Source organism: Ischnura elegans, chromosome 10 (assembly GCF_921293095.1).
Source record: "Ischnura elegans chromosome 10, ioIscEleg1.1, whole genome shotgun sequence".
Lineage (NCBI taxonomy): Eukaryota > Metazoa > Arthropoda > Insecta > Odonata > Coenagrionidae > Ischnura > Ischnura elegans.
In genome coordinates, this window is record NC_060255.1 from 34,549,891 (window position 1) to 34,567,061 (window position 17,171).

At 37.8% G+C, this 17,171-nt stretch overlaps 1 protein-coding gene across 1 annotated transcript in view; it reads left to right on the forward strand.

Moving 5' to 3' along the window:
• LOC124167252 (apolipophorins-like) overlaps nucleotides 1–17,171 on the forward strand; it is a 190,002-nt gene that overhangs the window by 23,878 nt on the left and 148,953 nt on the right. The window contains exons 4-14 of the mRNA XM_046545138.1: nucleotides 430–615; nucleotides 1,544–1,693; nucleotides 3,819–4,011; nucleotides 4,529–4,796; nucleotides 5,676–5,841; nucleotides 6,864–7,046; nucleotides 7,318–7,467; nucleotides 11,038–11,185; nucleotides 13,559–13,682; nucleotides 14,170–14,329; nucleotides 14,585–14,806. Coding sequence (XP_046401094.1) covers nucleotides 430–615; nucleotides 1,544–1,693; nucleotides 3,819–4,011; nucleotides 4,529–4,796; nucleotides 5,676–5,841; nucleotides 6,864–7,046; nucleotides 7,318–7,467; nucleotides 11,038–11,185; nucleotides 13,559–13,682; nucleotides 14,170–14,329; nucleotides 14,585–14,806 — 1,950 coding nt within the window. The remainder of the gene's footprint in view (nucleotides 1–429; nucleotides 616–1,543; nucleotides 1,694–3,818; nucleotides 4,012–4,528; nucleotides 4,797–5,675; nucleotides 5,842–6,863; nucleotides 7,047–7,317; nucleotides 7,468–11,037; nucleotides 11,186–13,558; nucleotides 13,683–14,169; nucleotides 14,330–14,584; nucleotides 14,807–17,171) is intronic.

The window sequence follows — 17,171 nt, forward strand, 5'->3', positions numbered from 1 at the left end:
TTTTAGGGCTATTTAAAGTTTGCTAATGGCATAAAGTTAAGTTAAAATGGGCTGTATGGCCTGCTGGCAAATTGCTGAGTGATCATTCTCTGTATTTGCCTTGTTATTGCTTAAGACGGATATTATTTCATCTCTTTGCCTGAGTAGGTTGTGAACTTAAATCTATATAATCATTTCAAACAAAATATTTTCTAATATTATTTATTTGAATGTTTTGTTCTGTCAATTGTATTTTGAATCTAAAATTCTACATGTAAATAAGTATCTTATTTTTAAGTTTTGTATACGGCATCTGAGTGGTTACTTGTTGTAGTATAATTATGGAGATACAAAATTGATAGATGGAGACACAATTATGTACATTGTGTTGCTTTTTTAAATTTTGAGTCATTCTTTTGCATCAATTGTCATTTTATGTGACTCTTCCAGAAATTCCAAGATTTTGCCAGCTGTGAGAGACATCCTCTTGGTTTCTCATGGAACAATGGTCGGCTTGGAACTGATGTTTGCGTTGAGGATGGTGATACCCCTGTGGATGTCAACGTAAAACGTGCAATTCTGTCACTTATGCAAGTGTCGAAAGTACAACCATCTGGATCTGCTAGCCTTCATGAGGTAGGTTTCCTAGGAATACCCCATGAAATACTTCCATTGTGTTGGTGTTGACCATTAATTGCAGTTGTATCCTATAGTTGAGAGATGTGTCAGGCCATAATAATGCCAGCCTGTCACAGAAATAATTTAACTTGAGACACATCCAAATTTCTGTGTCTAGTTTTCTTTATGAAAATGTAAAGAAATCTTGAAAATCAACTTTTGGGAAACTAACCAAATTTAAGGCACTAAAGTTCAGTGTATTTAGGTGTTCCAGAAATTCAGCTTTTGTATTCATCTTGATTCCTGAAGTAATTCTTGCTTTAAAATTATGATTTGATTATTCCAATCAATGCATTAAAATGTTAAAATTTTTGGTTTTATGGCTATGTGATCAGTAGTTTTTGTGCTTCCAAAAATTCATGTCTTACAGGTTATTTTGGTGGAATGTTTTGTTAGTGGTATCTATTGCTTGTCCTTCAGGCATCTTCTGCCGGAATTGTACAAAGAGAAGATACTCACTGTTCAGAGCAGAAATTTTTGTCACCTAACCAACCATCTGACTGTACATTCCTTGAAGTGAAGTGGATTAACGTTATCAATTGTTGCATATGGGTTTGCAGTATAATTAACTCCTTGCATGACCTGGTAACTTATTTTATTTTTAATTAATCAAGTGGAATATATTTGGCTGGCTTAGTGTTTATCTTTTATCAATCTTGGTACCATGGCTTGGTAATTTTGTAGAACAATCACATTGTTTTTATTTAGGTTGAAATGAGTGTTTTATAATTCATGGTGATGAACAAATATATCATCTGATTCTTGTGACATGAAGGAACTAGTGCAGTATTCTTTCGTCATCATCTGATCTACATCAAAACCACGACAGAAAAATCTTGGTAATTTGATTCTCTGGTATGATTTTAATGTTCCTTTTTAATTTCAGACTGACATCTTTGGTGTCTGCCCAACAGATTTCACCTACCATGAAGAGGGTGGTGTACTTAAGGTGACGAAGCACAGAAACTTAAATCGCTGTGCACATCGTGAAGGCCTTCACAATAATTTCTTCTCCACTTACTATGATGAACCTTCGGTAAGAATGTTTGTCTTTATAATGGTAGAACTTTCTCAATTGCATCATTTTAATTCTGCATAATAGCTAATAATTTGCGAAATTGACTTAAGTTATCTCCTTTTTCAAATTTTAATTCCATAATCTGTGGAATGTTTACAATGACTTACCGTATAAGCGCGTGTAAGAGGCGCACCTTTTTTCCCAGATATTGCAGCCGAAAATGGGGGTGCGCCTCTTACACAAACTTCTTATCTTCCCCCCCTCCCCATCACCGGTTGCAAGTTCAAGGGGAACTGAGTGGCCTTGGTTTTCAGCGTGAGTCAGTCATCTGAAACCCTGGGTCAAAGTCAAGCGGCAGGTAGGGGAGTTTCTCCCTTAGTGACGTATTTTTAAAATGCTCCTGTTTGAATTTCTTGCAAGCATCGCGCCGTCACGTCGGTACCTCAGAGGTGAACATTGAAAAGATCGCGCGGGGTGATTCGCTCCGGAGCGCGCGCTAAATTTATTGCCACGAGTGGGCATCCCGCGGCATTTATACTGCATATAGTAATATTGGTGTCAAAACCTGCGGTTGAAAAAATTCGAACGAGTGTACTCATTGTTGGAATTAATGGTGGATAGAAGAAATCGGAAATGCTTCTAAGTGAAGAGCGCCGAAGGAGAGGTCGAGGGGAAGAGGGCTCCCTCCCCTCCGTATTTAAAGCTACGAGCGAAGGAGCAAGGGAAGAACACGTCCGATCTTGCATGTGACGTCGTTACCTTTAAAGCGAAGGGGCGAAGGCGCAGCAATGTGATATACGCAGTTTGCGTTGCCTGAGTTTCCAGTCCGTCTCGTCTTGTTTGAATGCGCTTATGCTACGCTTGTTTCTTTCGAAATTGTGCTGTTTCGACTATGTTGAATATTAGTAGCCTTATTTTAGCTATAAATCTTTGTGTCAATCAATTAGAGCTCAAAAAACTTAAATGCTGTAAGATATACGTCGCGTTAGGTCTAATTCTTTTTAGAACGTCGTGCGTGTCATACAATTGCTGAAAGATATCGAGATATCTTCGAGCTCAGAAGGTGACTCACGTAGCATTTGACCTCCAGAAACTCGGGGAATTGAACCTGGTAGACCGAAAAAGGTCAGTTGGTGGAATGGGGTAGGGATGAAACACGTTTCCATTGTTCCCCTGTAACTTGATATTTTCCTGTGGAGTCTCGGAAAGGAAAAAAACGGCAGAGGCATTAGCTGATGGAGAGCCGAGTGTAGTTCCGTTAGGCCCCTTTCACACACACCGATTTTGGACGGTCGGTAAAATATTGGCCGCTATTTTACCGGCGAAGCGATGCTTGCACACACGCCGGATTTTTACCGGTCAAACGATACGTTGCTAAGTTTTTGAGCCGGCATCGGCGATCCACAGTGACAATGGCCGGCAGCTAACCGGCATTTTGCTGGTGCCGGCGTGTGGTCGGTACGTGTGCAAGATCCAATGCTCTCCCATTGTTCACTGTTGGAATGTGGACGGCTGACATTTTACCGGCCGTCCAAAATCGGTGCGTGTGCATGGGGCCTTAAATCTACGACGTGGTTATTATCCTACGGCGCTGAGATTGCCCCGATTGTTGTTCAATCTCTTGGGAAAGCTCATGCCATTTGCCTGTCGTGTTTTGCCTTAAAATTTTCCACGGCTGCAATTCTATTGCAATGCTCCTGCGAGAGCTTTTAAACAAAATTGTTCGTGAGTAGGACAAGCAACGTAGAGCGATGGCGTATGCAAAGAGAGGATCGGAACTCTTTCTACTCCCTCTTATGCCGCCGCAGTTATCAAAATTTCCTCTTTCAAATAGTACTGAAAGAGGACATTTCGATAACTGTCGAAATTCCAGGCATACGTCTGCAACACCGCACGATAGGATAAAAAAAATGTCGCAAAATTTTTTTTCTTTATTGCTTCGATCCTCAAAATAGGGGTTCGCCTCTTACACGTGTGCGCCTCTTACACAAGCTTATACGGTATTTTTTTGAAGTAATAACTTGTTATAGATTTAATTTTTGTTTATTGTTCAAGTCGTAATTGCTTTCTTCATTTTATCTATATTGTAAAATGGTGTTATCCATTGGAAATAAATAAATGCCCTTGTCATGCCATCCCTTAGGAACTGCATTCATCGCCCCTGCTTCAGTCCACTCTTCAAGTTGAGCAGACCATTAAGGATAAGATGGTTGTTTCTGCTGTTGGTGAAGAAAGTTATCTTTTCCGTCCATTCTCAAATGGTGGTTCGGGTGCTCAAACGACTGTGACAACTAGGCTAACACTCGTCAAACATCAACCTAGCCCTGCTCCACCTGGTAAGACTTCTCATCAGTGAACCTCAAGAAGTGCGCAGTCTGTGATTGTTCTCAGAGAGCTGCCACCTTTGCTACATACAATTCTTATTCTTGATTGGTTCCTAACATCAGTTCTCGACCCATGATCTTGAAAAAAATTATCTCTTTAATGGGTCAGCCTTAAAAATCTAATAAGTAGTTCTTATCTGGAGTAATGCCACCGTTTAGCTTGTGGTTAAAAACCTTGCAATCTTATTATTTATGAATTCATACTTTCCTAGCGAATACTTCGAATGAACTTTTCCTGGGCTTTCCTCCGGGTAAGATAATGATAGGCAGTTGATATGTCACATTCCAATTCATTAGCTACTTTTAAGTTGATGAGAATGGGCTATGAATAAGAATAGGAAACATTCGGCTGGCTTAAATTTTCTTGCCCAGTGGTGGGTCTGAAGAATATTCATTCACCGGAGCTTATTGTTGTAGAAATGAAGTGTAGTTAATTTGTTCTAATTCAGTGTTTGTATTCTATCTCTAGTCACCAATGGCCATGGATCATCAATCCTTTTTGATGCCCACAAATGGAACCTTGGAGGGGCTAACCCTGAAGATCAAGCTACAGTTGAACACGTCACTCATGCTCTCAAGGCTGCTGAAAAATCACTTGTTGGAGGAGCCAGTACTGAATCAGCTGGTGCATTCCGTAGCCTCACCCGTGTCATGCGTTATGCCAATGCAGAATGCCTGATGAGTGTTTACTCTCAAGTGAAGGCTGGAACTGGGTTCACTAGCAAGAAGCTTGCCAAGTAAGTCTTGCATTTACTACACCTAAGGTACAAATATAATATTCGCAGCTATGGCGTTACTATGAGGGAGGATGGATCCGCCCCCCAATGCCTCAGATAAATTAAAAAAATATTTACAACCATTGTCTAGATTTGACTTATAATAACTGCATCTGCTTAAAGTTAAAGTTCATTTATCAATATAAAATTTTTAGTGCCAAAATGATGTAAAATGTATTTGGAGGCGGGTCATTTTTCAAAAATTTTCTTAGTAGCTTAGGTGAGGAGTTGCCCTCCCATACCCATCAAAGTATATTCCCAGTTGTGCCACTGCTACTCAGAAAAAATAAATTCAAATCTCTCGCAAAGAAAAATGCTTCAAATTAATCAATCATCTTCTTTGTTGTCCACAATTAATAAAATTAAAAGAAGAATCCAAATTTATAAAATATGATCTGGAGGACTTGATTTGTTGTGAAATTGTAAAGCTTGTATCCAGAGGACACAACAAAAAAGAATTAAAATATGCCACTTTTTTCACATCTATAATTCATTTTATATTAATTCCAATAATCATGAGATATGTGGCGGATAACCTGCTCATCTCACTGGAATGGGTGGTGATTGTATTTTTTATTTATTTATTACACTTTGAACCTCCCACAAATTTCATGTTTATTTGTTAAGTTCTGAAGATACATGCCCTTCTCACCCACACCAGTGTTATCAGTTTCCTGTTCAGAATTTTGTATACTGGTTCTTAGAAACTTATTTTTGTACTCAGTTTTGACTCAACCTAAACTTAATAACTTATATACTTCCTCTCTAAGCACACAAGATTTTTGTTTATTTAAATGTTTTTCTCTATTCATAAAAAAAATTATCTGTTCAATCCACCAGGTCCGTTTTTCTTGATGCTCTCCGACAAACTGGCACTGGTCAGTCAATTGAAGCAGTGGTTCAACTGATTAATGCTAAAGAATTGTCACCTGAGGTTTCCAAGCTGTATTATCTTGGATTTTCCTTCATCCGCCATGCCACGCGTGGATCCTTGAAGGCTGTTGCTGTAAGTATCAGCAATGCAGCCTTAAGCCTAGAAGGATGGAATGGGATCATTTTGACCCTTTTCCAACTCTGCGATTTCTTTACTTCTTATGAATGATATCAAGATCAATGATTTTTCACCAGTTACATTTGCTCAACTTAGGTAATTCTTTTGATCTTGGCGTAGTAAACTCTCCAAAAATATTTGAGGTATTTTCAAAGCTTTAGCTACAACTTTTATTTTGTTTCTGAAGTTTGGGAAGGCATGTTGTGATCCCTTTTCTTTTGAGCTGTATAAAAAAATCTCAGAAAAATATATTTTCCATTTTTGCATTCAAATTTGTCTTTGCTGAATCGCTAAATTAATCAAAGTCAATATGGTTGACCTGACAGCTAATAATGGCAATCACTCATAAATTAACCATTATATCCATAAGTAGGCAGATGAATGCATGTAGATTAGTACAAAATAGAATTATATCACGTCAAAAATTCTGATGGAAGCTGTCAAAAGACCTAGATCACTGTCAGAAGTAAGAACTGTGTAGTGTGTGCCCCTTGAAATTTTTGCAATTGCGATAATTTTTACATATGATACCATAAACAATTGTCACATGTGCTTCAATTGAGTAAAAGACTAGATAAGTACCAATAAATGGAAGATCCGTAGCAGAGTTGATGGAATTCAGTTAGTGGTCAGAAATAAAGCATCATTACGTATTTAAAGTGAGTCCAAATTATAAAAGTTTGCACCTGTGGCAAAATACATTAGGTAAATATTTACTTGTAAGTGGTTAATCTAAAATACTCATGTGTGTCAAAATTAGTTTTTCATGCTCGATCACTAGGTTTTTTTTCACTAAATGTTGATATAGTTGATGCAAGCATATTCAGGACCACTGAATGATAACAAGGATGTCATTTGACTCCTCAAAGTCTTTCTTGGGTGTAAAACAAGCTCTTTTCCGGGTGTGTTTAGAATAGTTGTAAAACAAGCTCTTTATTGTGTTCGAGCTGTTGATGATTTCCCCGTTTTGTTCTCAGTCTCTCCTTGAGTCACCATCATTACCACTTGCGGCTTATCTTGGAGCTGGTGCCCTTGTTGGACGTTACTGCTCTGAACATCAGTGTGATGACACTATTCCTGAGTTCAAAGTTCTTGTGGGAAAACTTGCTCACAAGCTTGGAAAAGGATGCAAGCCAGTCAACAGGGAGCACGAAAATGAGGTGAGAACATGCATTTGGCTTCAAAATTCAAATGATATTTGAACTTTGGTGACTGAAATTAAATAAATTTTAAATGTGATGAAAGAAAGTTTTATGAAATGCTGTTTTGTCCTTGCAGAAAGACTTTCCCATTTCTACGTAATTGCTAATTTGAAATTCGACAAACATGTTGTGAAAATTATTTTTACTACGATTGTGATTTTTTCTCTTGAAATTTTTGGTGCCATTTGTATGGTGTTATTACAGATATTTCAATTATTGCTAATTTTAGATTGTTGGAGCCCTTAAAGGCCTTCAGAATGCCAAGAAATTGACTGCTGAAGCTGCTGATGCCATCATGAAGTGTGCCGTCAACGATGTCCCAACAAGAGTGCGCGTGGCTGCCCTTGATGCTTTCCTTGGAGATCCTTGCCAACAGAAGGTATTGACTGGATTTACTCTTTACAGATTTTCATTAAAAATGCTGACAGAGGATCCTTTACAATATCACTCTCTTTTCAAAGGGAGGCACTGGAATTTATCCTCTTGCCCTAGTTTGTGTATGCTTTTTATAGCATTCCATATTTTAAATTTTCATCTGTCACAATGCAGGAATACAAATGTCTTGATTGTGTTTCTCGTATGCATGAAACTTTAACAAATTTGGCAGTCATTTTTGCATGCCCAAGCTTTAAAACCATGATTTTTTCTCATGAAGTCTTGGATGATCTATTTCTTATATGAGGGACAACAGTCATGATAAGTACTTTTTTGATTAGCTCCGAAGGATTTAGTCTAACCATAAGAATAAATTTTAGCCATAATGCCATGTTGTATGTGCTTATAAAATAATGTGCATCCGTGTTCTTGAATGCCAGTTGAATCTAAAAATCTCTTTCAAAGGTTTCACTGATCCAGTTTTAACTTATTGGTAAATTTTTCTGTAAATACAGTAAAACCCCTTATTTACACTTTTCCAGGGACCTCAGGAAAAAAGTGCAAATTGCGGGAAAATGCAAATATGTAGTGGGAAATGGAGAATTTTCACTTTTACTTATAAGTATACTTATTTGCTTAGGAAATGTCAAAATAAAATGCTGGCTGATACACTGAAACAGAGGATTAGTATTACATATATATTTATTTGAGATTAATGAAAGAGGATATTGTTAACATATGCAAGGAATTACCATGGCAGTGGCATTTCAGTGCTACTTGCAATAAGAAATCATTAAAACAATCTATTGTTTAACATATTACTTAGAAAAAATGTCTGATATTTTCAACTGCTTGGGCTTCCATTTTCTATTGATATCGTGTAGTTTATTTTCAATTTTTTGTACTTCATCTAGCATTTTCTCGCTGCAGTTTCCACCTAACAAGTAATTCCTTAGAGTGTGAACGGCATATACTACTGTGTCTTGGTATGAGGGTAAAGGAGTCTCTTCATCATCTGTATCCTCCTCATCTGCATCTTCCTCTAGGTGTTTATCCAAAATGTCATCTAAACTCTCTACCGCAGTTGTCACAACACATGAATCTAAGTTTACAAACTCTGAAAATGTACAATTTGTCTCAAGAAGATTCCACTCGTTGTCTATAGTATCATCATCACAAGTCAAGTCAGCTGGAATTTCATTGTCACTATCAACATGAAATCCTGCCTTTCTAAAGCAGTTGTATATTGTGGAGTCCTTAACCTGTTTCCAGGCCCATGATATGTAGTGTAAGGCATCCAGAACACTCAATTACATTGTTTTTGTGTCCTTACCACAATCATGCAGAGATATTAATTTTTGTACAATCATTTTTCGATAATGCACCTTAAACGAGTGAATGATTCCTAAGTCTTGTGGTTGGAGCACACTGGTACAGTTTGCGGGAAAAAATCTTAGCTGTACATTCCTTAAATGTACATTAGGTGGATGGGCTGGGCACTGATCAATGAAAAGGAGAATTTTTCTGTTCTGTGACCCCATTTTTGCATCCAGAGCATGAAGCTGATCCTCAAATATTTCTGAGGTCATCCATGCTTTGGTATTTGCAGTGTATCTCGTTGGCAACTGTTTTACATGCTTGAAACATTTAGGACTTTTTGATTTGCCAATCACTAGTGGCTGAAGTTTCTCACTTCCATCTGAATTAGCGATTAATAAGACAGTAAGTCTTTGTTTACTAAGGGCCCCTCCATGACATTGTTCCCGTCTGATGCACAGTGTTTTTGCTTGAAGCACATTAAAAAATAATCCTGTTTCGTCTGCATTGAAAACATCTTTTGGGCTGTAACCTTCCATAAGTCTAATGAGCTCAGATGCTTTCCACTGAGTTGCAGTCTCGATATTAACACTTTTACTTTCACCACTCACTGTCTTATATACAAGATTGTGCCTGTTTTTAAATCTATCCAACCAACCATTAGATGCCGTGAAATCTTCGATTCCCAATCTTGTGGCGATATACAACGCTTTTTCTCGTAAGACGACTCCATTCACTGGGACATTTGACGATCTTGCACCTGTAAACCACTCTTTCAGCATTCGCTCTAATTCTTCATACCTGAAATTCTTCACGTATTTTCTTTTTTTTTTTTTGACAAATGTCCGCACTGGTTTGAATGTTTTACAATCGCATCGCGGTTTTTCACAATCGTATTCAATGTTGAGACTGGCAATCCGAGTTGCTTCGCCAGATCGATGCGGGTTCCGGCATGGGAATCAACTCGCTCTAAAATTTTCACTTTGTCCTCAATTGAAAATGTCCGTTTTTCACCTCGCCTTTCCATTTTCAAGCAGTATAAATTCAATTTTTCGTACTAATTGAGGGTAATTTGGCAACACACTAGTATCTGAGCTTCCTCGCCGATCGACTAGCGCAAACTGTCTTGCAACTTAACCCTCGAGCGGGAGCACTGGCGTATGCCAATCTTCGGAAACCAAAGATTTCAACATTGTACATACATTCTGGTCTAGAATGGACTCGTGTATTCTCACAATGTTCTTTGACAGTTTATAGTGCAAGGTTTTAAAGTACAAAGTATTTTAGCAATTTTTTTAGATCGGCAAGAGTAACCCGACACCCGTGGCGTTAAATTACGCCGCGTGACCGGCCGAGTGTGTACCTTAATATCTGTATCACCTATAAATTTACAAGCTTGAGCTAGTTTTTACAATTAAATATAAATTTTAACAAATATCGAGTGTTATCATATAAAAGCACTTATCATGGACAAAGTATAACGCATCGCGCCCGGTCGTGTGAAAATATCAGGCGCACCCGCTCGAGGGTTAATAATTTTTAAAACTAATAATAATTAGCGATGCGCTATGACTTGAATGGGATAATGCAAGTTTCAATAAGATCTATATGAATTTAATTAGCGCAAAATTAAAATTTCCCTGTAACCCATGGCTGTGGAATCAAGTCAGCGCAAATGACCCCAGTTGTCGATCACGTTTTATAGTTCGGGCATTTAACACGTCTTCTTTCCTTTCAAACTTAATCATATCAAATTATGGACTAAATCTATGTTGTCAACATTCCAACTGGAGTTCTTACATTATAAATTACGTAGATGGAGAGTCAAACATCCCCACATTCATCTCATATCATGAATCTTTTTCCTCGCAGATGTAGTTCAAATTTCCGACACTAGTGGCGTTGCGTCCCGCCACTTTTAAATTCTTCCCGAAAATATTTCTTACGGCTCACTTTCCCTTGTATTTTAAAATAAAATGTGCGAAAGGAGGCAAAAAGATGGTTTGTAACGGCTTATATGCACGAGTAACAGTTTTAGTGGGCAAATTATTTTTTTTAGTTAGCGCACATCGTGATGCAGATAGCGGGAAAACGAAAAAAAACACGGCGTAAATACAGGGTTCCACATACGTTGGAGGGATAGGATTTTGGATGGCACCCAAAAAAAAACGTTCAATTTGCGGGAAAACGTAAATTCCGATAACGCAAATACGGGGTTTCACTGTATGTACTCATCTTATTCTATTCCTTTATGTAGCTAAATAAGACTGCACTTGAAATGATGAAGAACCGGGATTTAGATTCTGAATTGAGGATCAAGGCATACCTTGCTGTGACTGAATGCCCATGTGAAGCAGTGGCCAATGCTGTCAAGGAAATGATGAAAGATGAGCCCATTCATCAAGGTATGTTAATAGAATTAGGTCTCTAATTCATCTCCTTGCTTGTTACCCCTCTCACGTTATGAGGTAGGATTTACTGTTTGTACTGTGGTCACTCTAGAGTCAAAATATGATCTCTTCTTTTAATTGTGTTTTATCTTTTCACATCTTTTTTAATGTCTATAATCCATTTTCCTAGACTCAAGTTTTCAAATTCAAATCGGCATTGAGTTTTGATTAAACTAAAATTTAGTGTGAAAGCAGTTATTCATTCATAAACTTGTAACCAGATATGTGTGTGGTGCAAAACACTTGTATATTTCAACATAAGTGTGCTGGCATCTTTCATGTGTGACTGACAAATCAGCCAGTGCATGTAAAGATGATAGTATTTTCCCTATTCCATATTATATTTTGTTATTTTGGGGTAGCTATGCATTTTTGACAGATCCATTTCCAAAATTTGCATTTTATATTTGCGAGGGAGAATAATACGTGGTATTCAATTATGGACCTCTCCTACAGATTATGAAATGTGTCAATAGGGTTATTTTCAAGGAGCGAAGAATCCTGCATATCTTTACCCATGACAAAATACTGTGAGAATTACACCCATGTCTCGTATTGTGCAAGGGATGCGTTCCTTGGGGTCTTTGCGCTATACGAATTTGCGTTATACGAGAGCGTTTTAACATTGGGAAGATAGGGATGCGTTCCTGGTAGCATAGGTCTTGGGTATTGAATTTCCTCTAAAACATATATATTCCCATAAATAGCCTTAGAATACCTTATTTATATAGGTTTTTATAGTTTAAAGCATCTTTAAAGATAGTAGGCACGCATTCAAAGAGTTTTATTCACGTTAAAAAAAATTCGTACGTGCTTTTGAAATTCCGTCCTATCGTGCGGGTGGGCTAACATCTGCTATCTCAGGGGTTCGTAATGCATTGCCGGCAGTTGACGATTTTTCAAACCAGTCTAAAAACAACTATTGTGTCACCCAGGCCCTTTTGTCGCTCATCGAAATGACAGGCAAATGCTACTTTGAATGCCATTTCATAGCTAGCGGAGTTTATGAATGATAAATCATTTTAATTTGAAGTCCTCCGAGTCATTAGCAGCTACGTGAAACAGTCCTTTAAATGCCTTGAAACCTGACCCAGGTTTTCCTTCCCTGAAAATGAATGAACGAGAATGCATTCTTTTGCAAAAGAATATCGTCTCATCAACACTAAAAACTAGTTGAGGGGGAAAGGAGCCACTTTCAATCACTGCTTGGAGTTCATCAGAAAATGTTGTGATGACTGCGCTATCAACACTTGCAGATTCACCTGATTACGCCGCACTGAAAATACCTGCTTGCCGTTTAAATTCTGGAACCAACCGGAGCTTTCACTAAATGTCTCGGAACGATTACCACTCTCGTCTTTTTGTACTGATTCACTATGAACTTTCCGTATGTGTAGACCGCTTGGTTGAAGTTGGTGTGGCTGAGGTCACTGATGTTTTAACTTCGTCTTTATTCAGAATAAGGCATCGTGCGTTTAAACTTCCGCGCAATATCGCTTTGACGTTCTCCATTTTCAAAGCAATTGACCTTTATCAATTTCTCTTCTAGGTTTATGGTTTTTCTTGATAAATTCTTGATTTTTCTACCCGCATTCCTATTTTTTGCCATTTTCTCTTGGTTTTTACTCTGCATAGCTCTATCGATATCACCTTCTACTGCTGAACTGTATTCGCGAGACGCAGAGGGCCTACGACTGCGGGGAGGGAACGAAGCTATTGTGTTTGAGACTCTATAGGGGACCCTCTTATATGTTGACGCTATTCATGCACAACTCGGCCACCGCTCCATTTCTCCCCCGTGAATACCGATGACCTTGAAGGCTTTAGCGTAGACCCTCTACCTGGAAGTCAATCGCCCGATAACCTATGACGGCAAAAATTACGTCTCAACCAGTATTGCTGAAAAAAACTCATTTCCACTAGCCCCACGCTTAATTAATAATCTTAATTAACTCATTCTGTTTAGGAGACAAGATAAATTACTTCGGTAGGCCGGCTATCTGGACCCAATGACGAGTAATACTTTTGGCCATTGCACAGCAATGGATTTCGATTAATACATAAACAAAAAAGAAGATTTGAGGCAAGCATTAATAATAATATGCATAAAAATGATAGAAATTTCGTGTGTACTTAGCGCAAGTTCACGTTTTATCACGAGAGCGTTTATGATATTTGATTAGGCTACACTGCGTTGCAATGTTTCCCCGAGGAACGAATTTGCGCTATATCGAAATTGCGCTAATCGAAAATGCGCTATACGAGACATGGGTGTAATTAGTTGATTGTGTTATGACTTCCCATGCTGACCTTTTTTTCCCTTTTCAGTTGGATCATTTGTTTCATCACATCTTTTCACTCTCCGCACCTCATCAAATCCTGATAAGGCACAGGCCAAGCATTACCTGGGAGGAATCAGGCCAAAGAAACGCTATCCATTTGACCCCACCAAGTAAGTCTATTGCTTTTGAGGCTGGAGTTACAAAAATATTTTTTTGCTTGTGAAATTGCTGGTTGCATTGTATTGCAAAAGTTTTTACTGCATGTTAAAAAGATGCATCATAATTTAATGAATATTGAGATGCAAATAATTTGAATTAAGAAAATAATTATGTTAGACCATGAATTTTTTAAATTCTTATTTTATATTTTTAGATTGTAGAAAGAGTTTCAAACAGCTCTACTGCTGGCTTTATGAAATCCTCAGCCTGGTGAAGCCTGCAGTACAGCTGGGTGAGGCAGTTACTCTTTTATGAACAAATCATTGCAAAATGTAAAGATATTTTAAAGATGACCCGTAAAGATAAGAATACCAGACAAAATTAAAGGAATAATGCTTTATTTCACAGAAGTTATTAATTTTTTGATAACTTTTATAGCTTGGGCATCTTCATTGTCAAACTTCAATGTCATTATGATGCTATTTCTTTTTTAAATAGGTTCTCCCGTGCCTATGAGTCATCTTATTCCATGGATGGTCTCAATCTAGCCACATCTGCTGAAGGAAATGTCATCTTCTCTCAGAAGTCTTTTGTTCCAAGATCTGCCAGTTTGAATCTCACCACAAGCTTGTTTGGCCACAACTTTAACCTATTTGAGGTAGGAATAGTGTGTGATGGCTTAATTATCATGTGAATTTGTGTATATCATGTTTTTTTATGTGTTTCACTATTCACATTGTTCATTGTCAATAACGGGATTTCAGAAGGATTGATAGTTTGGCTTTTATTGGCCTGATTCAATACAGTTATTGTATGTATCTACACTTACCTATTTCATTAATGTATTATGTTTCATGTTCATACATTTTTGATAACTCAGATGCGATGTATTAAAAATATTTCTTGTATGTAGGTTGGAGTTCGTGCAGAAAATGTGGACTTGCTTCTGGAGTCTCTCCTTGGGCCCAGAGGTTACTTCAAGACTCACAAACCAAAGGAAATCATGGATGAAGTGAAGCACGACTTCGAGGAGGCAATGGAACACATCGAGAAGCGTGCCCGTGCAATACGGACCCGGGGCATGCATGTTCCTCGTCATGTCTTCAGAAAAAAGGTTGATGCTCTTGGAAAGAAGGTATGTCAATCAAACTTTGGTTGCAAATATTTGTTCCCTACTGAGGAGGAGGAGCAATAGCATCTGATTTTTGTGTAGAAATTGACCTGGATAGTTATAGCTTTTGTCCTTCATCTTCTCAGTGTGACTTTCTGGCTTAAAAAAATATCTGTTGGTTGTATATTGTAATCACTATGTACGTCATAGTGACTATTCCTCAATGTAATTAGTACTTGTTCAATGACAAAATATTGTCATTCAATTCCTTACTTATCCATGGAACTAAGGCATTTATCCTTTTGGATGACAGTATCAGAATTATATGTTAACACTTGCAATGCTGACCATATAAAACTCAAAATCATCCCCCTGTGCGGCTTCCGTTTTTTAATGTAAAACGCACGCATGGATGCCAAAACATCTGGGAAAAATATTGAAAATATTTTTTTGGCTCTAATTTGTTAGTTATGATTTCTTTAATTTATGACGTGATATCACGTCACCCGCACAGCGAGATTGGACGATGTAACCACAGACATACGAGGAAAATGAATTTGCAATGCTCTTCTAGTATCGCCATAGGTATTTTTCCTCTGCCATAAGAAAAATTTTGGTGAAGATTAATGTAATGCAAGTTATAAGTACGAGGAATCACCGTGATTATCTGTTTCATTTGAAAGGTAATTCCGCGCAAGATATTTCCGTATATTCCTTGTACAATTAATCCTAAGCATCGCGTAGGATTCTAGAATATTGGATAATTTCTTCATTTTCCTCTCAAGCTACTATTCTTGTCACAAATTCCTTTACTCGTTTCTTGTTTTCAGCTCCAATACCATTCCTCCCATTCGACCACCCGTAAGCTTCAGGCATTTAACAACAATGGGTTTGCACATAGCATTATTCCCTTCGCTGCAGCTGCTTGAGATGGATGGCACTCCGCTATCAAAGTTATTTTACGACGGTGGATTGGGGTGTCTCCTGGGGTGCACCACTCCAGCCGGTTGTTCAAAGGTTGGAGGGGTCACGAAGGAGAAGAGAGGGGTGGTAGTAAGATTTAGTCGGTCTGCTTGTAAGAATTGGACGATAGCTTTCTTAGGAGTGCCATCGGCACGTCAAAAAGATCGGGGCGGAATGAGAAAAGACTTTGCTGACACGTGTCCTTTTCATGTCATTGGGGTAGAGACTTCGGTGCCGGAGTAAAAATGGATATGGAGACAAACAAAATCAACCCACAACTTTCTCACAACTCTCTTCTGAATCAAGTCGTTAACATATTATTGCAATACGATGTACTCGAGTTAAAAATAAATACATTAAAACTGTAAACAATAGTATTTGCAAGTAAACATCTTACGAGAAATCTTCATTCATTCAGACCACGTATCACGGATCTTTCGACGAATATTCTGCGAAAATCTGAAAATTATGCAAATATTCACCGCAGTAATAATATTTTTCATGTAGTGCGAAATAATAAAATTTCGAGTAAATTATTAAATAATATTTATTGCTAGGAAGAAGGTGGCAGCATCTTTGCCCCTTCTAATGCACCCGTTCACCTAAAGCAATGATGACATTTACTGTCTAATTACGTGATGGGAAGACTGATTTCATAGCAATTGGAAATTTCTAGTCACGCCTTATTTATGTTTAATCTATAGTAAATAAAAAATGGAATCATTTGCCATAATAATATTATATTTACACAAAAAATGAAATACAATCGAACTGATGATTATTTCAATTTTATGTACATTTTATATGCAATTGCACAGTCACGTCTGTTTAGTAAAGCCCGAAATACGTCTTTCACAAATGCTATATCAATAGATATAATCTATATTACAATTTACAATCAATAAATTATAAATAAAAATCAATTGAAAAAAAAATATATAATATGATTTATGTCTTCTTGTGAAATGGAGAGAAGCACTCAGGACAGAGTGGAGGAGAACCCTCACAGTCAGGGCAAATGAATGAGGTCTCTTTCCTACGCCCGAGAGTGTAGCAATGCTTGCAACGTCGATATTTCTTTCTGCCACCTTCCACTTGGATCAGTTCAGGGAAATGGGATTGAGATTTGTTGGGTAAAAGTGACCTGCGATAGGAAATGTAGTACGGAAGGATAAGGGATTTAATCTCAGAAGGACGGAATTTACAAAGGGAAATGTTTTCGGTGGGTCCACGATAAAGAAAAAAGCTGTTGACAAGAATAAGGTGAAAGATGTGGATCCCTAACTTTTTATACCATTTTAGGGTTATCCTTTCAATTGGGTAGTATGACATCATTTGATCAAAATGGTCTATTCCGCCCATCGACTCGTTGTACTTCACAACGGCCTCAGGTTTAGGAATAACCCTATCTCCTCCTCGGGTCGGC